At 47.5% G+C, this 24,357-nt stretch overlaps 1 protein-coding gene and 1 long non-coding RNA gene across 5 annotated transcripts in view; one reads left to right on the forward strand and one right to left on the reverse strand.

Moving 5' to 3' along the window:
* Positions 1 to 22,034, reverse strand: part of focad (focadhesin) — a 33,239-nt gene extending 11,205 nt beyond the window's left edge. Inside the window, exons 1-34 of one of the 4 annotated variants that reach the window (XM_085388750.1) lie at positions 21,955 to 21,992; positions 20,670 to 21,724; positions 19,516 to 19,587; positions 18,880 to 18,954; positions 18,320 to 18,474; positions 17,363 to 17,455; positions 15,359 to 15,460; positions 15,014 to 15,239; positions 14,622 to 14,828; positions 13,984 to 14,071; positions 13,626 to 13,819; positions 11,830 to 12,090; positions 11,006 to 11,110; positions 10,324 to 10,425; positions 10,100 to 10,227; positions 8,866 to 8,992; positions 8,617 to 8,751; positions 7,774 to 7,824; positions 7,557 to 7,640; positions 7,158 to 7,296; positions 5,610 to 5,798; positions 5,125 to 5,246; positions 4,932 to 5,024; positions 3,575 to 3,663; positions 2,827 to 2,868; positions 2,619 to 2,727; positions 2,417 to 2,533; positions 2,052 to 2,290; positions 1,888 to 1,977; positions 1,422 to 1,569; positions 839 to 958; positions 640 to 762; positions 462 to 539; positions 62 to 133 (exon numbers count right to left, since the gene is read on the reverse strand). In XM_085388750.1, coding sequence (XP_085244876.1) covers positions 62 to 133; positions 462 to 539; positions 640 to 762; positions 839 to 958; positions 1,422 to 1,569; positions 1,888 to 1,977; positions 2,052 to 2,290; positions 2,417 to 2,533; positions 2,619 to 2,727; positions 2,827 to 2,868; positions 3,575 to 3,663; positions 4,932 to 5,024; positions 5,125 to 5,246; positions 5,610 to 5,798; positions 7,158 to 7,296; positions 7,557 to 7,640; positions 7,774 to 7,824; positions 8,617 to 8,751; positions 8,866 to 8,992; positions 10,100 to 10,227; positions 10,324 to 10,425; positions 11,006 to 11,110; positions 11,830 to 12,090; positions 13,626 to 13,819; positions 13,984 to 14,071; positions 14,622 to 14,828; positions 15,014 to 15,239; positions 15,359 to 15,460; positions 17,363 to 17,455; positions 18,320 to 18,474; positions 18,880 to 18,954; positions 19,516 to 19,572 — 3,960 coding nt within the window. In that variant the 5' untranslated portion in view covers positions 19,573 to 19,587; positions 20,670 to 21,724; positions 21,955 to 21,992. The other 3 variants (XM_085388759.1, XM_085388731.1, XM_085388740.1) reach the window with 3 other exon arrangements.
* Positions 3,624 to 4,079, forward strand: LOC146672721 (uncharacterized). The gene is made up of 3 exons (XR_014908528.1): positions 3,624 to 3,703; positions 3,755 to 3,804; positions 3,898 to 4,079. It is a non-coding gene; the product is annotated as an uncharacterized LOC146672721 (long non-coding RNA).
* Positions 22,035 to 24,357: the final 2,323 nt, after the last annotated feature.

A 24,357-nucleotide genomic window follows, 5' to 3' on the forward strand; every position in this document is an offset into this window, starting at 1 on the left:
CGAGGGGAAGTATGGTGTGTAGTAATGAGAGTGAAGTCATATTTGATAAGTAAACTCTGACCTGTGTGACGGCCCGAATAACTTCATTCAGCCTGTTGTGCTGCTTGGACACGAGCTCCGTCTCACTCTTCAGCTGCATCAGAGGAGAATCAGCATCAGTCGGTAACTTTAGCTGCAACTAAGGTGTGTTTGCATCTCTTTGTGAACACGGGGACACTTCACATGGCTCCACACATCTGCACTTCTGTCACATCTTTTTAAATGCTGGGTTTGCCAGTGTGTTCCTATGGTAACCATGGTGATTCCTAAAACCTTACAGGGTCACATGAGCTCAATCCTCCTCCACATGCTTGAAACCACCAAACAAACATCCTGAGAAACAGCAGCTGGTGACGACATGTTTTCAGGGACTGAGTGAAGCACATGCTGATGCTCAGCTCCAACAGCTGCAGGCGTCTCACCTGAATGAGGTAACTCTCTGACCCCACCAAAGCCACCAGCCCGTTGACAGCAGCCAGCCGCTGCATGGTGGGACAGCCCTGTAACACAAAGGCAGCACGGAGGTCAGCGCTGGGACCCCAAACATCATTTCACGTGATTGGACATCGTTTACATGAACATGAACGTCAGGTTTTGTACCTCAGCCAGTAAGATTTTGATCCAGGCTGCGAGCAGGTGAGGGTGGATGTGCTCTGCTTTGCCGTGGCCGCACACCGACAGCCCGTGGACCGCTAACCCCAGAGCCAGGGAGAAGCCCGGGGTCTGGGGACACAGGGTCATCAATAAAACCACAAAGAGCTGCTGGAGCCAGAATGACCTCCATCAGCTACCTACTGACCTGCTGGCTCTCCTCAGTCAGGCTGCGCAGCGTGTCCATCACCTCCTCCGCCTTGGCGGCGTCAATAAGACCTGCGCTGAACGCTGAAACGCTCACACACGCCACAGAGTACGCCAAGACCTGCACACACACACCACATGTGAAGGTCAGTGAAAACTTTGTACGGCACACAGTTTTCAGCCTTCACCCCACACTGGCCGTGAAACGTCTCCACCTTGGACAGCTGCAAACAAAGCTTATCTGTGTTACACTTTTTATTTGCTCTACAAGGTCACGACGACACGTTTTTACAGCTTACACAAGCCGAATCTGTTCCAGTCGTACAGTAAAGATCATAAGATGCACCATTTTAGTGCTTCGAGGTCATAGGTCAAAGTTCACACATCACCATCAGGCTCTTCATGTAGCAGAAACTGTCTTTAGTAGATAATTCATCAAAGATCTGGACAGAACTAAGTACTATCTCAGCTTCTTCTATCACAAGCGTGTGTGAGCAGACAGTTACAATCAAAGACTTGATCCTGTATCAGATTCAGGACCTCGGCTCTGTGTCAGCGTGCAAGCCGTGTGCAGGGCTGCTTACCTCCTGCTCCATGCGTCCCCGCCCACTGCAGTCCTGCAGGTTGGCCAGCAGCTTGTCGAGCGTTAGGCTGACACGGATATGTCGACTCCTCTGTCCACTGCTGCAGAAGGCAGACAGCACTAGCCCCAGACCCAGTATGCAGCCAGTGCTGAGGAAAGAAGGCAGAACATGGAAAGACCACGTTTAATATGCTAACCGCTGTTTCACTGTTGAATATCCTAACATGCTTCCAGATGTGTCTGTGAAAAAGAGTAAATGTGCCAAACGAGCAGCAGCATGAATGCAGCCTTGGTAACAGCTGAATCTCCCGTTAACATCATGTAATGTTTCTGGATGATGGACGGATGCCACACAGGGACACTGTGTACACTCCACACACTCCTTCTAGCTGTGAGTGACACTCTCTCAGCTTCCTACCAACCGTGTGATGTCAGTGTGCATTTACTCTATTCATAAGAGGACCTACTTGTATTCCAGGTTGGGGTTGAAAGAGGAACCTTCCAGAGCATCCAGAGGGCCGAAGAGGAGATCAGCATCCTTCTGAGCAGACTCATCACTGACAGAGGACAGAGGCAGTCAGTAACCGTTACGCTGTTGGTTCACATCAGAATCTCCTCCTGCAGACTGTACCTGAGGCGCTGGTGCAGCAGGGTGGACAGCACCATGCCCAGACCGAGCCCAGAGTGGAACTGGATGGCCTGGGAGTCGTCTGCGGCGGGGGAGCCCGGGAGGCCGGCCCGCAGTGCCGACAGGATGTGGGTCAGACTGTCCCGCTGCCACACCACGAGCACGGAGACGAGCAGCGACAGGGCGAGGCTTGCACAGGAGCGCGCTATGGTGCTCGCTGTGTTCTCACCCGAGTAGGAGCGCTGAGGAGGCCGGCAGCACAGGATGAAGGTGATCAATGCAAGAAAGCAACTTTCTATTCACAACAACTGTCACAGCGTTTAAATAACTCGAATCATCTGCCAATCACGGCTTCTGATGAAACTCACGTGTAGAAACCAGGGGAAAACTCGTCCTGTGGACTTGAAGCTGCTGCTGCTGATGCTGAGCAGGGTGTCCAGCACCATGGTCAACCAGCTTCCTGTGGCCACAAACTCTGGTCCAGCCTATCAAGTCCAACAGCACTGAGCTAAGCATCTATAGGATTATGAAATAGCAAACAGTGTGTAACAGGACCCTGCGGTGTCTCACCCCCAGGCTGCCGTCACCATCAGTGGGCAGGTTGCTCTCATACTTGGCGAGAACAGCAGCGAGGCCGCTCAGAGCCAAGATGGCGTTTCCCTGAACAACAGGACTGTCCCTGAAACGATCCACAGAAAGTCATTTCACAGTGCTCGCATCAGGTTACTCTGCACAGCTCACCAAACGTTTCCCTAAACAGAGCGACCAGGGGACTCACTTTGTAGCAGCTTTGATGACATCTGCCAGCTGATCTCTGGCCCTGTGTCAGAAACATGAGAAAAATACATTAAAAAGATGAAGAACGTGAATGCTTCCTCCATGCTTTCTAAACAAGTCTGCGCTCCAATTCATCCCACAGATGTTCTGCTGGGTCAAAGTCAGGACTCTTTGTAGGCCAGTCAGGTTCTTCCTGTGCACACGTTCATGTTGGGAGCAGGAAATCGTCCCAAATGTCTTTGTATTTGGAAGCATTAACAATTCCTCTCACCAGAACTAAGCAGCTGAGCCCAACCTCTAAAAAACAGCCGCACTATCATCCCTCCACCACCAAAGTCAGACCAGTACCAGTCTCCTGATAACTGCCCAACCAGACTCCTCCATCTGCGAGACGGAGAAGCGTGAACACGACATTTTACAACTATGCTTGTTGCATCCGATCACGACACCGTCCCACAGACTTTATAACCTGTGACTGACATGCCTGAAAACCATGATTCACTCTCTTCATGGTCAGGAGGGAGAGCAGGTGGTCTACTGGTCAGGAGGTTGCTGGTTCAGAACCAGTTATTTTGGCTACATAGTGCAGATGTTACCACAAAGTGTTGATGTGAAGTTTGGCCCACACAGCAGGGATACACACACACACACTACAGTCATTACAGTAAGATTAGAGACGATGTACAAAAGCACTACCATTTATACACACAGTCTACACATATACAAGCAAGCATGAGTGTGGGTCTCACCACAGCCAGGCACAGTGATGCTTGTACTGCAGCTCCTGTGGATCCTCTTTGCCTTGTTTCTGGAGCATCTCTAACTCAGCACGTCGACCCTGCCAACAAAACCAAACCCTGAGAGGCCTTTACTGTAAGGTCAGAGGCCTCTGAGGCCTTTACTGTAAGGTCAGAGGCCTTTACTGTAAGGTCAGAGGCCTCTGAGGCCTTTACTGTAAGGTCAGAGATTTTACTGTAAGGTCAGAGGCCTTTACTGTAAGGTCAGAGGCCTTTACCGTAAGGTCAGAGGCCTCAGAGACCTTTACTGTAAGGTCAGAGGCCTTTACTGTAAGGTCAGAGGCCTCAGAGGCCTTTACTGTAAGGTCAGAGGCCTTTACTGTAAGGTCAGAGGCCTTTACTGTAAGGTCAGAGGCCTCAGAGGCCTTTACTGTAAGGTCAGAGGCCTTTACCGTAAGGTCAGAGGCCTCAGAGACCTTTACTGTAAGGTCAGAGGCCTTTACCGTAAGGTCAGAGGCCTCAGAGACCTTTACTGTAAGGTCAGAGGCCTTTACCGTAAGGTCAGAGGCCTCAGAGACCTTTACTGTAAGGTCAGAGGCCTCAGAGGCCTTTACTGTAAGGTCAGAGGCCTTTACTGTAAGGTCAGAGGCCTTTACCGTAAGGTCAGAGGCCTCAGAGGCCTTTACTGTAAGGTCAGAGGCCTTTACTGTAAGGTCAGAGACTTTACTGTAAGGTCAGAGACCTTTACCGTAAGGTCAGAGGCCTCAGAGACCTTTACTGTAAGGTCAGAGGCCTTTACCGTAAGGTCAGAGGCCTCAGAGACCTTTACTGTAAGGTCAGAGGCCTTTACTGTAAGGTCAGAGGCCTTTACCGTAAGGTCAGAGGCCTCAGAGGCCTTTACTGTAAGGTCAGAGGCCTCAGAGACCTTTACTGTAAGGTCAGAGGCCTTTACCGTAAGGTCAGAGGCCTCAGAGACCTTTACTGTAAGGTCAGAGGCCTTTACCGTAAGGTCAGAGGCCTCAGAGACCTTTACTGTAAGGTCAGAGGCCTTTACCGTAAGGTCAGAGGCCTCAGAGGCCTTTACTGTAAGGTCAGAGGCCTTTACTGTAAGGTCAGAGGCCTTTACTGTAAGGTCAGAGACTTTACTGTAAGGTCAGAGGCCTTTACCGTAAGGTCAGAGGCCTCAGAGGCCTTTACTGTAAGGTCAGAGGCCTTTACTGTAAGGTCAGAGGCCTTTACCGTAAGGTCAGAGGCCTCAGAGGCCTTTACTGTAAGGTCAGAGGCCTTTACTGTAAGGTCAGAGGCCTCAGAGGCCTTTACTGTAAGGTCAGAGGCCTTTACTGTATGCTTTTGTAACACCTGCACAAACCTCCATAACGGCGTAGAAAGCTCGGCTCATGAAGCCCCTCCAGGCCTGTGGCAGCAGGAGGGCACGGTGCCACTCAGAGGGCTGGATGTTGACCTGTGCACCAAAATACAGAAGAAGGAAACAGTTCCTCTTTCAAGCTCTGCGTACACGACAAAGAACAAGCGTGAAAGGAAAGGAAGGAGACGACACGTACTTCATGAACGAGGGCTGTCAGCGTCTGCTGGTAGCTGCGGCTGCGGCTGACCAGGAAGCGGCTGATGGGTCTCCCAGCACGATCGGTCTGCACAGACAAACTGTACGACAGGAGCAGCCCAGCTGCACCACAGACAGAAAGGGTGAGTTATACTGGTGCTTCCAACAGTAACATGTTGGTACACAGACACACTGTTCAGCACGCGTGGGTTAGAAATCTCCACCATGTCCTGGCTTCATGAAAACCACACAGATTAAATCTGCAGATTATCTTCATTTTCCAAACCTCTCCTCAGAAAGACGTCCCTTCCTGTAGCTCCACATATTCTCCCTTCCTCACCAATTTAAGAAACATAACTTTGATATGCTGACTGACAGATTTGACCCATGTGAAAGGCAAAGCAGCTGACATGTTCATAGTCACATTCGACGACACCACACAGTCGATGTCACTGAGACCAGCTAAATGAGCTGTTACTGGGTCACCTGCTAGTCCTGGCTTCAGCCCAGGCTGCTTGTTTTTCTCGTAGGTCTTGAGCATGAATGACGGGATTCCTGCCACCGTTTTACCCCGGTCTGAGCGGAGGTTACCCCCCCTCAGGGCTGAGAAGTAGATTCCCCGTGGCATCTGACTCATCTCCTGCCTCACCAGTGACGTCAGGAAGAGCTCGAAGGCTGGGAACATAAAAGAAACACCATCAGTGCACCATCATCAGCATTACTCAGTATCACATGCAGATGTGACAGATCCACGATCTCTCCAGGGAACCAGCAGGAAACACAAACACCTGGTGTCTGTTTCTGTGCAGGTATGCTCAAACAGCTCAAACAGCTGTGATGTGGATGGTTGTGAACAGTTGTGCTAAACAAAATGTTTTAAATCATGTAGCATACACGTGTTCCTAAAGTATCTTAGCGGTCCCAGGACTGCACTCTCCTGCACAGCTGCTTTCAGGGTTACAGCCTCCAACGCTCCTGCTGCCACTAAGACCACTTTGTTCTTGACCTCTCCGGTCCCTGCTACTCTGGAAGCTGAAGCACCCCCGGCCCTTAGCCCTACTACCGGGTCGACGGGGCTTCTAGTCCATATGTGGCGCGGCTGTTTCTATACACTACAGCTTCCTGGTTGTGCTTTGAGTTTATGCTATCCCAGCTTGCATCTTACATCCTGCTACTACGTGGTGGAAAATGTCCGTAGCACCTTTGCACAGTCTGCAGCCGTGGTAGACTCCCTCCTACCACAGCTCTAAGGATCTGGATCTTTCTACCATTCATCTGGATTCTCAGCATCTGTTTTAGCATCTGCAAGGATGTGGCTCTGACTGATCTTCATCCTGCTGGCTCTGGTATACCCAGGTGGATCTCACTGACTCCTCCCACACAGCTTGATGTCATCCATCTACAGGATGACATTTGATGACATCACCTCTTAGTGATGAACTGGCTTTGGGGATTGAAGCCTGTGCAGACAGAAGCTGGGACGTTGTCTTTGTACACTGCACACTCCAGTACTGTCTTCCACAGGTCCTGATGAATATTAGCAGTGCGCTGAAGCACAGTAACTAGCAGGTCAGTGTGCATGAGTGGGGCATGGAGTCAGGCTGGTCTGCCTAGTCTCAAGTGCTCTTGTAATGTCAGAATGACATGATAGCAACGAACCAGGAGCCTGTGCTTGTGTTGTTTCTAATGCCTTTCAGAGTGGTGTACTGGCTCATGTGCCTCCACAGCTTCACAGAGCAGCTCCTGTGTCGTGGAGAGGCGAGTAATCGGGCCGTGGTTTGATGGTTCTGTCCTGTGTTCGTGCCTTTAGCATTCCCCATATCTATAGACCGCTGATCACTGAACGCTTCTTCCAACAGTAGACGTGGATTATGTCGGGTCCCGCTGTGGTCCCCAGACTCATTGTTGGATGTCTGCTTTGTGATGTCGACTGCCTCTTGCTCTCTCTCGTGTCCTGGATGGATCTCTAGAAGCACTTTATTCTATTGGGACCACAGGATACAACCTGCTGGTTTGTTGGCTGCTCCGGTTTACCTGGAAGAACAGACGAGGTGGTGAGAGTCATCAGCTTCACATAAGATGAGCCTGGGACGGAGAGATCCTTCTCCTCTTCCTCCTTTTCTTTACTCTGTTCATCTTCTTCGTTTTCAGGGAGCTTTGCAGGTGGTCGGGCCTTCAACCAAAGAGAAGAGCAGAGCAGGACGATTCAAACAGAGAGCGGACACACGGCGGCGTACAGGAATGTTTCTGAACACGCTAAAACAACTGAAACGGTCAGCTTCCTCATTAACTAGTGCCGCATAATTACATCCGACTAACGTCTGAGGACAATTAATAAAGAAACATTGCAAAATGATCTGGCTAATATGTTAGAAAGCACGAGTCAGTCAAACTGCTATGATGTTGTTATGAGAGTGGAGCAGGACTCTTAACTGCCTCAGGAAGGTGGTTTATGGTGTGGTCTGTTTCAGGAAAGTCTGCCAAAGCCCTGTAGCCACAGCTGGACACCTCTGGATCCTGTTACAACACAAAGGTGCAGACACATGTTTCTGTTTCCTACAAAATGATGAAACTTGTGCGACATCACAGCATATTTGTGCATGTAGGAGTCATCATGTCAGCTGTGTGTGTAGATACAGTATATACAGACCTCGCTCAGAGCATAAGTCCACAGAATGCTGACCACCTCTTCTTTTAATTTCTAAGAGCAAAGACACAAAATAAGACGTGAATTTAATGCACACACACACACACACACACACACACACACACACACACACACACACACACACACACACACACACACACACACACACACACACACACACATAAGACAAAGCACTAGAATCAATAGAGGATTCCAACCTGTTTCTTATGTATTCTGCAGACTTGTTACTCATTACTTTTTACATGTATTCTGTTACTCCTCAACACTGTGCACAGGTCCTGTGGCTGCAACCCAAAAGCATCCCTATCAGATGTCCTGTGCTAATACGCCATGTTTGGTTTTGGTCTTGTGTTTGTTTAGATGCAACTTTGCTAACCTAAGCTGTTCTGCCATATCATTGTTAGAGAGGAGGAGAGCTTTCCAACAAGCAGCACTGCATGGTCTAGGACTCATCTGCTGGGACGGCCACTGCTGCACTGTGTTGAATCCTCCAGAGCAACAAATGACCAAAACTTCTGTTTTTAAAAAGATGCTCACACTCGCTGATCCATTTATTAGTTACTGTGAAGTCCGACCACAGCAGGACTCTGAGGACTGGACCCTCACACGTCTGTACTTTGTGCTTCTACCCAGCTTTACATTGATGTGCTAACTTTAGCTACCAAACACAGTGATGTAGAGATGTGACTCTACAGTGAGGTTATACAAACAGCTGGTGAGAGTCCTGTTTACAGACAGAACCACAGAGAAAAACACAACCTGGTGGAGTTCCTGTGTCGCTCTGTTAGCTCCTCAACACAGAGCAACATGAACGTTACGACGCACCTCGTACTGCTCTGATTTAACTCTGAGCTGAGGCACCAGAGCCAAAAGCTCAGCGATGGCTTGAACCACCTCTGGCTGTGAGTGACAGCTGAGCTCAGGCCAAACAGTTCTCCATGCTGAGATAATATCCACCACCTGAGAAAGAAAGATTTGTTTTAAGACCAGAACTTTGGAAAAGATTCAAAAGTTATGATCCAGAAAAATGAGGATTCCTGAATTTAAAGAGACAAATGGAGACAGACGAGGTACCTCTGCTCGACACAGCTCCTGTAGTCCCTGCAGGACGAGAGCAGCCGGGGTTGCCAGGTCTGGTCTGTTGCACTGTTTTAAAGTGAGTGAAATGGCAGCCACCATGTCCCCTGCATGCTGGTAAGGCCTGGTTAACACACACATCAGCGTGAACAAAGTGGGAAATGTGTTTCTTCTAATTTTGTTACCATTTTTATTTAAGAAAAAAGCATTAAAAGTGCCAGGACACGTGTAAGTAAGTAAATGCCAAACACAGCTTCTTATCATTGCAAACTCTTATGGCTGCAAATGTTTTACAATAAAAGCAAACGTAAGCATTTGTGAAAACAACGAAACAGCTCAATGATTTGCTAAATTTGTACTGTAGCATCCATCCAGAGGGTTTCCCAGGTTTTCACTAATGCTGCTAATAAAGCTGCATGTACATGTTAGCAGGTGTAACAGGCCCCGGGAGGATGGACAGTGTGCACCAGCTGGTTAGAACAAAGGAAATAATCAAATAAAATCATCGTTTTATTTCATCAACACACATAAAGGCCAGTTCACAAAAACTGACAAGCATTAGCTAACAGCTAACATGTAAAGGACGTGTGCAGGAGCCTGGATGCAGTTTGTGGAGTTTATATGATCAACATAGTTTTTGGGTTAAAGGTTAAAAGTATAAAGTTATGGCTCACTTGCTTAGAGTTGTATTATATGGGAAGCAGTGCTTACAGACTGACATAGTTGGATTTCTTTTGCTTCAAATGTATGCTTTTATTTTGATAGTCTGGCAGAGACAGGAAGTTAGCTGCCTCTCAGTCTCTCTGTTTGAACTGAACTTTGTAAGACTTTGATCCTTCTGGATTCAGGCACGTGTAGCTGCTCTGGACATTTGTACGGAAACATTTAAAACTGGACTCCTGCTGATTTTTGGAGAAACAGGGACTCAGTGGAGCGTCGAGCTGAGGCTTCATTCACTGGAAAGCTACAAAGTGCATTCATTTATCTTAACAAGCAAAGTTGATGTGACTGAAAAAACAAATATTTCTATTTTTCTGAACTTTCATCAGCTTGCTGAGCAGAAACATCTATGAAGAGTCCAGTCAGTGATTATTACTCATTAGAAGGGAAGATGAAGAATCCTGGTGTTGGAAGCTCACACTGTCTGCACTGTGCATGCAAAGTCCACTGAATGAATGAACCAGTGAATGTAGGAAGTGCCCACTGTTTCTGTAAGTATGGGAGGACCCACCTCTCTCTGCAGATGTCCCTGACACAGGCGGCCCTGGCCAGGATCTGCTCCCACTGGGCGTCCCTCCCCAGCACCACCCTGCTGTCCTGCTGGCTCATTAGACGCTGCAGCTCTGGGTAGACCCGGTCCTTACAGACATGACCAAAGCAGCACACAATCAAAGACAAACAGAAGCTTTGAACACATGAATATGACATTTATAGTAATGCGTTATTATTACAAACCTGTTTTTTCCACAGAGCGGTCATGAGGCGCAGTCCCACTGCTCTCAGCTTGGGGGAGCCGGCCAGCATGTGCAGACTGTGCAGCACGATCGGGAAGCAAAGCTGGAATATTACAGCACATACGATCAGAGCCAAGTTTACAAGAGAAACACACGGTTACAGCTGAAGAAGGCAGATGTTAGACGATGACTGCTGGTTTGGAGAGTCCAGCTCACTGACAGAGTGCTTTATACTACAGAGCACTGCATCTATCCCACACAGAGGCTGCTGTGGTGGAGTCCAATCCCAGCTCCTACAAACTGGGTACAAGAAACACTGTCTGTGTTCACACAGAGAAAACTGTGTGGCAGACGTGGGAATTTCTCTTTGCTCCTTTGTCAAAGTGCTAAACATCGAGAGGGGAACATTTCAGTTATTCGCTGTTATTGGTGGATTGTGCTCACAGGCTGGTATTTGGGACACGCGGGTCCCTGGTTTTTAAACTCTAGAAGCCTCCTGGATGAAGAGAAGCTCCTCAGACTACATGACCTGGATGACCCCACAGATAAAAGCTCACATGTGTGTATGATGGACTAAAACACACTGTGAGCGCTCAGATGAAGTAGAAAGGTGCTGCTGATGTTCCAGCCCCGTCTCCAGACGCTCACAGTCAGTACAGGTTCTTCTTAGTCGTGCTGCGTACCTTATGAGTGCCGAGGTTTGGCAGGCTTGTGAGAACAGCGTGAGCCAGGACGGGATTCTTTTCTTTGGTCAGTTTGAACAAAAGAAGCAGCACGAAGGGCGGGACCTGCAGAGGGAAACACCCACATCAGCAAACACACCAACCAAACATTAAATGCACTTTGTCAGACCGTACAGAGGCTGCATCACTGACCTGTACGTGCACACGTTTAATGCTGTCGAGCCAAAAACATCACTTTGAATCAACATCACTGCAGTAAATCATCATTAAGGTTTCATAGTGGTTAGCTTCTGGCTTTTCCTGTAACAAAGACCTGCTGCTGCACGTTTAACATGACAAGTACGAGCGAGCAGAGATCTCCAGAGGACTCAAATATGCCAACAACCTTCAACCAGTGCATCCAAACACCAGTGTGTGCAGCACTCTGGGAGCAATTAGAGCAGAAGGTGAATCCTCTGGGGCCCGGTGCACGCTTGAGTAATGAGGGGTAAACGTCACACTTCATCTGCAGCTAGTGACTCCAACACAAGTCCAGAGAGAGGTCTGTCCCCTTAGAGCACTCCCTAACCTCTCCCTTTATACGGCAGCAGATCAGCAGCAATCACACAGCAGTGACAGCTTTTATCTTCCTGCTGATCTGAACCATTTCAAAGTCATGTGTTGGTGCCAAAACACCAGGTTATCAACATGTGTTTCCTGCTCTTAGAAAGACAAACACAAGCTAGCTGCCTCACATACAACATATCTACATGTCAGAGGGAACAACATGCATTACTTTATATTCAGTCCACAGATTTAAGAGAACAGTTGTGTGGGTTATCTACCTGGCAGGGGTCGGCAGCAGCGACAGCCTGGCTTGCTTTCAAAGCCAGCTGGCAGATGTTTTCCTGACCCATGATGATGAGATAAGTCACAATCAGGACAAGAGAGGAGGACAGGCGCTGGCTGGACGACAGGGCGGAGCTGACCGCCAACAGCCAATCGGTCGCTGCTGCTGGATTGTTGGCCACTTTGCGCAGTACCGACAAAGACACGCTGAGCTCACTATACCAGGAACTCAGAGACAGAGGCAGTGATGGGGCAGGCTGAGGGAGACAGATTCACGAGAAACAAATGATAAAGAACAAAGAGCAAAGCTACAGATGCACCATGAATGTTAATGAAGTGTAATTTAAGGATCAAGCAAAGCATCCCAGAGGAACAACACTCCAGAGACTGGATGCTGACCCTGAAGAAGAGGCACTAAAGACAGCCCTGTTGCTATGACACTGAGAGGGAAACAGTATTTTTGGATGGATGTCGTCTATGCTCTAATGCTCTGTCCACTCACCACCTAACAGCTACCTGCACTATTGTAACAGTGTTTCTTTACGTGGCTACACCTCAAAGAAAGACTCCAAAAACTGAATGTGAGAAACAGGCCTGGGGCTACCTGCTGGGTTACCTGTTGAGTTACCTGTTGGGTTACCTGCTAGGCTACCTGCTAGGCTACCTGCTAGGCTACCTGTTGGGCTACCTGCTGGGTCACCTGCTGGGTTACCTGCTAGGCTACCTGTTGGGCTACCTGTTGGGTTACCTGTTGGGCTACCTGTTGGGCTACCTGCTAGGCTACCTGCTGGGTCACCTGCTAGGCTACCTGCTAGGGTACCTGTTGGGCTACCTGCTGGGTTACCTATTGGGCTACCTGTTGGGTTACCTGTTGGGCTACCTGCTAGGCTACCTGCTGGGCTAGCTGCTAGGCTACCTGTTGGGCTACCTGCTGGGTTACCTATTGGGCTACCTGTTGGGGTACCTGTTGGGCTACCTGCTAGGCTACCTGCTGGGCTACCTGCTGGGCTACCTGCTAGGCTACCTGTTGGGCTACCTGCTGGGTTACCTATTGGGCTACCTGTTGGGCTACCTGTTGGGCTACCTGCTGGGCTACCTGCTAGGCTACCTCCTAGGGTACCTGTTGGGCTACCTGTTGGGTTACCTGCTGGGTTACCTGTTGGGCTACCTGTTGGGCTACCTGCTAGGCTACCTGCTGGGTCACCTGCTAGGCTACCTGCTAGGGTACCTGTTGGGCTACCTGCTGGGTTACCTATTGGGCTACCTGTTGGGTTACCTGTTGGGCTACCTGCTAGGCTACCTGCTGGGCTACCTGCTAGGCTACCTGTTGGGCTACCTGCTGGGTTACCTGTTGGGTTACCTGTTGGGCTACCTGCTAGGCTACCTGCTGGGCTACCTGCTGGGCTACCTGTTAGGCTACCTGTTGGGCTACCTGCTGGGTTACCTGTTGGGCTACCTGTTGGGCTACCTGCTAGGCTACCTCCTAGGGTACCTGTTGGGCTACCTGCTTGGTCACCTGTTGGGCTACCTGCTAGGCTACCTGCTGGGTCACCTGCTGGGTTACCTGCTAGGCTACCTGCTAGGCTACCTGTTGGGCTACCTGCTGGGTCACCTGTTGGGTTACCTGCTGGGTTACCTGTTGGATTACCTGCTAGGCTACCTGCTGGGCTACCTGTTGGGCTACCTGCTGGGCTACCTGCTGGGTCACCTGCTAGGCTACCTGTTGGGCTACCTGTTGGGTTACCCGCTAGGCTACCTGCTGGGTCACCTGTTGGGCTACCTGCTGGGTTACCTGCTGGGGTTTATCCGCGGGCCTGCTAACTCTGTGCAGCAGGCTGTGAGCCAGCCTGTGGTTGGTGCTGTGTGTGTTCTGGTCAGACAGCGGCTCAGTGAGACCCAAGCAGGACAGGAGCTGCAACACGGGGAGAATCAGGACCGGACTCAACCAGGGCGACGCCTCCGCTTGTTCAGGGACCAAACTCAGTGCTGTGTTAAGAGAAAGAATATCTCATGTAGGACACAAAGCTCTGTGAGGTTCCAACCATGACCTGCAGAGGACCTAGTTTTGTTCCCACTAATTCTTTCACTGCTTCAAAGTCTCTTAAAGGAAGCTAAAGCCAGCAGAGCTTTGTCCAAAATAATCACTTTACCAAGTCTGAGAAGGCTGGTCAGCTGATCTGAAGGGGCTTCCAACAAGAGCAAGGCCACGCCCATCACCAGCTCATCCAACAGCAACTCCTACAGAAAACAAACAGCGATGCCAACAGGTCAATACAGGCCGCAGGCCACAGAGGCCCGAGGGCTCACACATTACAGCACTGACTGGTTCACAATGGGGGACATTTGACCCACATGTGTAAACCTCTCCAGGTACACAGAGACACGGGCAGCGTGAGCGCGCTAAAGTGAGACCCGCTTTGATTTTCAGCCATCATGGAGGACAAAAGGTTTCACACCTGTTCAGGCCTCAAACTCAGGTGTGCTCTCCCTGGTAGGAGCAACAAGGCTGAAAACACTGAACCAAACAATGCTACATTTCTACAAAGTGTCTTTGAGTGTCAGATATTCACATGTCAGCTCGCTGCAGTGAGTGAAGAAGCTGATAAGCATTAATGCCAAATAAGCCACTGCTGGGAGTCCAGGCTCAGGTTTGGAGCAGAGACATTTGCACACGTAAAACAAAAAGCATCCCTTTTGTTTGCTTCCATATTTAGGCTCGCTCACGTTAACCAGCACAGCAGCGCGGCTTCTTTATCTTTGCTGGTGTCTGTTTACAAACAGCCATCACCTGACAGGCTGGAACCAGCTGCTGTATTAAGCCGATTATTGGTCTGCAGTCTCCGTTGAACTCGAGGCATCGCCGACATGCACACAGCAGCTGCAGAGCCAGCGCCGCTTTCTCTGGTTTCCACTGGTCTCCAGAGCTCCCAGTTAGATCTTGGAGCAGAGCGCCCACAAATGCACACAGCTCCAGGACTGCCTCCACGCTGTCCACCTGCAGGGACAGAGAGGAGAGGCTGACATAGCTCCATCCTGCTCTCTGTGTTAGTCACTTCCTGTCAATCTGAGCGTATGCAAATAAGAGAGACACATTTAAAGGATGGTGGACTGTAACATACAGAGTGGAAACATGTCAGCCGTGTCTTTGTACAGTTACCTAACATAACTTCAGCTTGTTACCTGCATGTGTGGAACCAGCTGACAAAGACAGAGCAGCAGCCTGTCAGACACTGGGGACAGCGTTTCCTGCTCCTCGTTCTGGGGGGCGGACCTGGATCCTCCCTGAATGGGCAGCAGCACCCTAAGAAGACTCTGTCGAAGGAGCGCGTGCTCGGGTTGCCTGTGCGGTTGGCAGTATAGGTACCGAAGGAAGGGGGCCAGCATGGTGATATAAGCCTCTTTATCTCTGTAACGTACACACACACTGGAGTCAGAAGAATCTCTGAAAATATATCATCTGATAATGTCCAGTTGTCTTCAAAGACAACAACATAACAGGCTACGACAGGAGCCAGTAAGACTTACCTGTCAACAGCTTTCTGGATAAAGTCATCGATCTCGAACAGCAGAGCCGGCCAGCAGTCCTCTCTGTTCTCCAGGGCTGTGACGTACGGGTGAGGGCTGCTCCTGCAATGGACGGGTCAGTGTCCCAGCTCTGATTCAAGTTATGCTCCCAACAAACCACTGAGTCAGTCTATTACAACGAAGACAAACTAAGAAGGCCTAAATCCACACAAGACCTGTCGCCTTCCTCCTCTCACCCCAACCAATCACAGCACATGGCCCCGCCCCTCCCTGAGCCTGCTGGAGGTTTCTTCCTGTTAAAAGGGAGTTTTTCCTTCCCACTGTCGCCAAAGTGCTGCTCAAAGTGGGTCATATGATTGTTGGGTTTTTCTCTGTATTATTATAGGATATACTGTACAATATAAAGCACCTTGAGGCGACTGTTGTTGTGATTTGTTGCTGTATGAATAAAACTGAATTACAAGTTCTCCAAAGAACAAACTGTTAACACTAAAAACTATTGACGGTGTTATTTTAAAGCATCCACCCTTTTTTTGGCCAAGTGCTACACATCGTCACTTTTGCAGAATGCAGTCACATAAATAGTCCTCCAACATCCGTACTGTGAGAGACAAAACGTTAGCAGTTCCACACACACTAACGCATCCACTGATACCATTATAGATCCAGCCTCCGTGTTTCCAGTCTTCACATGACGTAACCTGTTTGACCACGTGTCACCCTTCAGCACGCCATTTCCAGACCCTGAGTTTCAATACAGCGCCAACTCGTCAGCCTATCAGAGCACTCCCCACGTTTCAGCACAAAGGAAGCAAACAATCAGGAGTTTCTTCTATTTATTGTGACTCAAAGTCTGGTGTTTCAGAGCACTGGCAGGCAATTTGGACAGGGGAGATCTTTCTGTTGCACCGCTGATTTTTATACGGATGTTCACGAGTGTCTTTGCCTTTGAGGTGAAGTCTGCATTCATCCACAGGACAGATTTTATACACTAAAAAGAGGAGAGCTCACTATATTGTGACCAAACATCACGTTTAATGTTAAAACCCTGTTGGTTCTTACAGCAGCCCATCACTGCAGCCACAGCACCGTCTGTCACTCTGTCCTCACTCGTGAACAACACCCACAGATACTTAAACGCCTCTAACTTGGGCGCCAGCTCGTCCTTGACCTGGAGTGGCTGCTCCACTGTTTTCAGTTTTGAACCACAGCCTCAGACTTGGAGGTGCTGATTCTCATTCCCAATGTTTCACACGCAGCTGCAGAATTACTCAAAACAGCATCGATAACAACACCCACCAGGAATAGATCCGACAGTGATGGCAAAACGGACCAAGCTCCAAAAGTCTTGCTCCATTGCCTCACCAAGCTCCTCGTACAGCTTCTGCAAGAGTTACACTCATCCTGTCGATATCTGCCAGAAGATAGCCAAGCCTAACAGGACGCTTCAACCTGCTGCTCCTGAACCTCCAATGTCTATCTTCTGGTTCAGGGATTGCCACCAACACATCAAAGTCCCCCAGTAGGACTATGGAGTTGCTAGATGGGGTACCCACCTCACCCAGCAACTCTAAAAAGTACTCTAAGCAACTGTTAGTCACATATGCACAAATGACTATGGGCACCTGTTCCCAACATGACGGCACAGGGAAGCACCCGTCCTGTCCACCAGAGAAAACGTCTAAATGCTGGCATCAAGTCAGGGAGATACAAACGTACCCATTCCCTGCCTGCCACCTCTCACTCTTTACATGTAGTCAGTATTTTTCAACACGCACTAGTTTGGGATGTTCATGCTCCAAGAGCCAGTTTATAGCTGCGACTGAAGCACCAGGGCCACGACTGCCACCCCACAGAGCACCGGACTCCTACAGCACTTCAAGTGGGTGATGGACCAATGCTGCCTCTTTGGACTAGCAGTAAGCTACAAGCTATGTGTAGCTTGATAGATTACACAAGACAACATGTATGAACACCTCTAGATATTAGACATGAGATACTTACCTGATAGAATACGGACAGGTGAAGTGTCCATCGCTCTGGTCAGCCTGCATCTCCAACAATCGCCGAATGACTTTTATCAACCCTTGAGTGTGTCTGTTGGATATCAGAGTCAGAACAACTGAAAAAACTAACAGTCTGAGCGTTTTCAAATGTTTTCAAATAGTTACATTATGCTGCACCACGAGGTCAGCGTCCAGATTAGAGAGCATCTGTGGAACAGTGACCTTTAACATTTTCATGTTTCAAAGCTATTTTCTTTACTTCATGAGCCCTGATGGAGAGCAATGACATCGTGGATTTATCCTCAGCACAGACTAAGCTGTGACCTCCATGTGTCTAACTCGGTTTGTAGACTGTCAGTCGGGCTCCTGCACTGGAAGCATTGACTCTGTGTTACACACTGGTAGCTGGAAAAGAAGGCGACTGGACTTGATTAAGTTTTAAAGATGTTTCCTTCTTATACAAGGTGGAGAGACCCACATACTTAAACCCTACAGGGCGTTGCCCTCCTTGGAGATGGTCATCGAGCTATTTGTCATGTGCGTCGTCACATGAGTATAAACAAAAGCGTAGGTCATTGTCAACACCAAGGGTTAAGGGTTAAACCACTATGAGACCTTACCGCGACCCATCATGTGACCTTTGAGGTCACCTGAGGCGAGGTGTGAGGGGGCCTTTAAAGGGATTTAAAGACTGAATTCGTAACAGTGGACAAACACGGCCTTCTTCATGCCTCTTCTCAGTTCCCAGTGTTAGCATTCTCATGCTAAAGTGAGCCTTCTTTGTCCTGCTGATACACGACCTCGTCCTGCTGAGGTCCGTCTTTCATGTTGTGCCTTTGTGCAGCGGCTGTAACGCTGCATGGATGCAGGTTACAGAGCCTCTATCAGACTCCTTGACAAACAGCTGAGCTTTCTGAGGCAGGATCGTGGCGTCCAATAACTGCGTGTTGCATACCTTGCAGAAGGCAGGAGGTTGAGGACACCACTGAGGATGTAGTCCAGGTCTGCATGGCCCTGGTCCACCAATAACACCAAGGTGTCACAGCACGCTGAACACACCACAGCACAGTCACTGCAGCACTGCTGCCACAAAGCTTCCAGTGCTGGGCCCTGAACGACAACAGTGATGCAGTCAGAGTTTCAGAAGTTTAACAAGACTATCTGTGCCGTTTCCACACATGCACTGAAGCCCTGAATGAAAACGGACAGAGACACAGGTGCAATCTGTCCCACTCAGTTCAGCCACTCAGCACTGATTCAATCCCACAAGGTTTGATTCAATTTGGACTCAGACAGTCAGAAATATAACTATGCTCGTTTCTCAGTGCATATCCATATTTTATATCTGTGTATAAAAACAAAGCTGACACTGTGAGATCAGAGGCGTCAGCCTCACAGCAGATGTGTCAAAGTCACTGAGGATAAAACACAGGACCACATGAAGCAGATGTTCCTGCTCTTTTATACTTCATGTAACTAAAGAAATGATCACATGTGACTCTTACAGGAACTCACCTGAGCACAGGACCAGGTGATCTGCCCATCTGACCCTTTTTCCTTTAAGACAGCTGCAACAAGACTTCTCACCGTCTGCAACACAAGAAAATCACACTTCTGTCCCATTATTCACAATAACAAAGAGAGGAAGAGAAACCAACACTACAGAGTGAGTGAATGAATGAATGAATGAATGAATGAATGAATGGATGAATGTGCCCACAGGGACCTGAGTCTGTGTGTTCAGTAAAACCTGCCTCCCCTCTACATAAACATATTATACACACGAGTGTGAGTGACTCAGAAACCCTCGTGGTTGCCAACAAACATACAAAGTAACTCTGTGTCTTGGATCTTGTTACACTGTAAACTCACCTCCTGTCTCTTTAAAATCCTCCAACAGCTGCACACATGCATCCGTGCACCTTACAGTCATGTTACTCTATCAAATAGTTACGTTACTCTTTACTCTGTCTTATCAGGAGACTTTTTTATGAGTGTTGCTGAATTCCTGTTAATGGTAGAGATTTTCTGCCTGTGTGAGCTGCTAGTTTACCTCTATCAGTAACAAATCACTCGTACCTGTGGAATCTCTGCAGACAAGGGAAGGATCATTTGTATCACTCGGATGGGAGGAGTCACAGAGCCTCTTACCTGGGCTTGTATGACGGGGCTGGGGAACTGGAGCCGCGTCTTTAAACTCTCCATCATGTCACTGGATCACACCTGTGAACATCCAGAATCTCCATTAGAACAAGAGGAGGAGGTTTGAGAAAAAACACAAAAACTAAATGGGGAGTCTCGTAAATCCAAGCTGGGAGCTGGTCCACAGGAGACGGGCCACTGAGAGACAGCTGAAGGCACTGCCTCCTATTCTACCTAGCAACAACAAATAAGGCTGCAGTCTGAGGAGGGAGTGCTCTATCAGTATAACTTTGTACTACAAGCTTTTTAAGAGACGACAGAGGCTGATTATTCGAGGCCTCGTCTGTCAGAAGGAGGACTTTAAATCTTGGATTTAACAGGGAGTCAGTGAAGAGGAGCTAATATGTGACAGATATGCTCTCTTTCTACTTCCTGTTGGTACTCGTGCTGCAGCGTTTCAGCTTAACTGGAGGCTTTGAGGCTTTTCATGGCACTTGTCTGATAACACTGACTCACAATCGTGCAGCTAGAATCACTCTCAGCTTAGTTCACAGACCTACGTGGTTGTTTGTGCACACTGAATGATATATTCTGCTCAAAGATGGCTCCTCACAGCTTCACTGGAGGCCACGATGATGCTGTTTCTAAGAGTTTTAGGGCCGAGCACAACAGCCTGTCTGGATTTAGAAGCAGGAAATTAGAGGTCACCAGGTCTTTTAGGTCTCTGTGATCAACAAATCACAACAACAGTCACGTGAAGGCACAGACCACGAAGTACAGAGAAAATCCCACCAACCGCTCAACCCCAATGAGCAAGCCCTCGGCCACAGCAGGAAGGAAAATCTCCCTTTTAGCCGAAACAGACTGGAGGACGGGCAGACGTCTGACCGACTGGTGGAGAGGGAGGGACTCACATGGTGGATACTCATCTCTCACAGATGGTGAGAGGACAAAGACAAAAGTGTCACCTCATATCAGGCGGCACCTCCAGGGCTGAAAACTGAAACCTGTGCAGAAGTGCCAAAAACTGCAATTCCCCTAACGGCCCCTGGAGCCTGCATCCAAAAGTGAGACAACCCCAACAGCCCCCTATATGAGCACTGTCACAGTTTACAGCTGTAGCTTTTTACCAGGCCTCACCTCTGCCCATCCAAGTGACCCACCTGTGTCACACACACTGTGAAGCTGAGCAGTGTGTCACTATGAAAGCTCCTGCTTCTTCCATGGTTTATATACACATGCTGTGTGGATCTGTGTCTGAAGGAGCACAATACATTGGGACGCACACTCATTGTGTCCCAAGTGTCACTTTCAAACTATAAAATACAAAAATAAAATCAGCAGCGTTGCTCTGTTGGTCTCTAAGAGGACATCAGGCTAACATCTACTGTTATTAAATTAGTGCGACACACCATGATGAGCTGCACTCACACTGATACAGCCACATAGTACGAGACAGCTCAAATAATTAATCAGGAGTAATCCCCCAGATATATAACAACGCTCAATCTGGAAATGGCAAAGCCGACCACCCAAGACAGAGCAGCATGTTTATGAAGTGTCCCACAAGAAACACGTCAGAGAAACCAGGAGAGGAACTGTGGTGTTACATGATGAGTGGGTGAATACAGCTGTTAAGGGTCACTGAGTGAAGGATGCAACAGGAGTTAGATCTGTTTTGGAGATGGTGACAATGACTTCAAATTAAAACATAAACCCAGCTGGATGTGTCGTAGTGGAAAATGTTCAGTTTGTCTTTAGAGTGACTGGAATGGACGAGGAGGGCCAGCTCAGGGTGAACCTGAGACCAGGTGACAGACCTGGATCCTCGGGACCAGGTGAGAGGAGGCAGATGAGTTGCTATGGAGACACTAAGAGGAGAAACCGGAAGAAGGAGAACGAGCTACTATCTGTGGCGTTTCCATCAGAGCCGCTGCGCAGATCGACCCTGCAGGGCTTCCGTCGTGATGTTCGTGGCAGGAACACTGCATTGTTTCTTGAAACTACACCGTTAGCTGGGTGACATTAACGGCGAGATGTGTGAAAACTGCAGTTCTCCAAGTGACAAGACTTTTATTAATGAAGTGAGTGAAAGTAAGGTTGATTTGTCAAAGCGGTTTCCTGCGGTGCGCAGCTCGTCCTGGTGTTTCCTACATTTCCCACAGGCCAAAGCGCTTCACCACGAAGCTTCCGTACACACGAGGCCATCCACAGTTATCTGGTGATCGTAATACGGAGAAAACTAAACTGTAAAGTCGTCCGGACACAACTTAGCACTGAACAGGACCTGCTAATAGCAGCTTAGCATCACCACAAGCTAATGCTAACGTTATACAGCTGACGGCAGGTTCACTGTAACAGATACGCGGCTGTAACTGTAACTGCAGCAGGCTAAGAAAGACTAACGAAGCTCAGTTAAAGTTATACATGCTGTTCAACAAACTTTACCTCCTCCATCCAGCAGACCCGCGCGGAAATACGGCGAGCAGCGAGGGCCAAAAAGGACAGGAAACCGCCTGTCTCACGCGATTACGTCACAGACATGCACAGCACGCGCAGGCTGACTTCATATTTTCAGCACATTTAATAGAGCACTGCAATTATTATTGTGTGGATGCCCTCAATGGGCATCCACACTATTGAGTTCCTGTTTCTCTTTATTCTTTATTATTCCGGGTGTTTCCGTACACTTTTCGCCGTGGATCTACTTCCACAATTTTTGTGCTATTTTCACCGTTCAAACTCTAAACTGTTCTGCTCTTTCTGCTAATGCCGGCTATGACTTTTGGTGTTTATTACTATTATACTTTTTAAAATATTACACTTTTTTCCTTTAATTTGTCCCATTGAAATGAATGGGAAACTTCCACAATTCTGCTAAAACTTTCTTGTCTTTGAAACTTAACTACTGCCTCATACTTTCACCTAGAAACTCCATTCAAACTTTAAAATGTTCTCAAATGATTTGGCTATTCCTGTATGATTCAGCTTTTTCAGATCTTCTACTGTTTTAATCTTATCCCTCTTTGAGTTTTCAGTTGCAAAATTGTGATTTTTCAGAAAATACATGCGTTGCTATGGTTGCTATGCAATTAACTCAGAGGGGACAGTGAAACTGTTTGAATTTTCTCTTCATGTCCAAACAACTTCTTGCTACTCGCTCAATTTCCACTCAAGCCCCACAAATTATACATCAAAACGTAGGTATTTTTGCTGGCTTTCAGAAAATGTCCCTATCATTGTTGTGGGACTTTGCAAATCTCCTCAGAGTAACACAAAGTCAGAAAACTCTCCATATAAACTCAATGGAGAGTTTGTTCAAAATCACCGCTGGATTTCTCTAATGAGAGGCATTTTCAAATTGTCATATCTCCTTAACGAAGCAAAGTTAAGACATGAGGCTTGTCCCCGTATATGTTCAGACACTCCTGACGCTCACAATTCAAGAATTTCTTTCTCACCTATTACCGTTCTGAAATGAGTTGGACTTGTTTGAGGGTAGGAAATTTGTCCCTCGCTCAGATTTCATCAGATTTCAAACACTGGAAATGAGGCACTTTTTTCTCTCGTCATATCTTTTTGATGGATTTCCACAGAGCCCTGAAAATTTCCATAACTGTTCACCAAAGCCTGCTGTTTCTTATGGTGAAAGAATGATTTTGATGCTCCATATAGATTTAGAGTTACCAAAGGTTGTTTGAGAGCAAGTCAAGGCAGTTTTTGCTTCGCCTCTACTCAGTTACAGTGTATTACAAGTCATATATCTTTAATAATTTATGTTTTATCTCTGAATTATGAAGACCTGAAGATTCCCCCATCTCTTCTGAACAAAACAATGTCTGAATGACCGTTCTAGCCTCTACGGTTAGGAAATTATGGCCATTTGTTCGAGTGGAATCCTGAATGTCAGAAATACACTGAAGAAAACTCACACCTCTCTCTGTGTCTGTGTCTGTGTGTGTAAGGGCTGACTACAGCAGGTGCAGCTAATTTAACTGACCTACATATACCAAGCCCAGACTCTCCACAGCTCCTCTTCCCTTTACTGTCTGTGTATGTGTGTCTGTGTATCAATATTTCTCCTATGTTTAAGTATTACTCCTCAATCATAGTATTTCTGCTAAAACAAAGTACTTCTGCTACATCTCAGTACTTCTGCTAAATCATAGTATTTTTGCTAAATCATAGTATATTTGCAGAATCATGGTATTTGTGCAAAATCATGGTTTTGAGGCCAAATCATAATATTTCTGTTATTTTATAATATATGTGCTGAATATATTATATGTGCCAAATCATAGTATTTATCCCAAATTATAGTATTTATGCCAAATTACAGTATTTCTGCTAAAAAGCAGAAATAGTCCTTTTTAGCAGGAATTTCTGCCAAAAGACAGTATTTATGTTAAAACATAGTATTTCTGCTAAATCAGAGTATTCCTGCCAAATCATAGTATTTGTACTGAAACATAGTACTTCTGCCCAATCATAGTATTTGTACTGAATGATAGTACTTGTGCCAAATCATAGTATTTGTTCCAAAGCATTGTATTTGTATGGAGTCATAGTATTCCTTCTAAATCATAGTATTTCAATTAAATCTCAGTAGTTTTGTTAAAATGCAGTATTATTGCCAAATCATAGTATTTGTACCCAATCATAGTATTTTTGCCAAATCGTGGTATTTGTGCCCAATTAATAATTCTGTTATGTTATAGTATTACTACTAAGTCGTAGAATATCTGTTATGTTATAGTGTATCTGCGAAATATAGTATGTGTGCCAAATCATAGTATTTATACCAAATTACAGTATCTGTGCTAAAACATAGTATTTCTGCCATATTGTGGT

Source organism: Rhamphochromis longiceps, linkage group LG3, assembly GCF_057381845.1.
Source record: "Rhamphochromis longiceps isolate RC_006_pf linkage group LG3, R_longiceps_female_GT1.1, whole genome shotgun sequence".
Taxonomy (NCBI): domain Eukaryota; kingdom Metazoa; phylum Chordata; class Actinopteri; order Cichliformes; family Cichlidae; genus Rhamphochromis; species Rhamphochromis longiceps.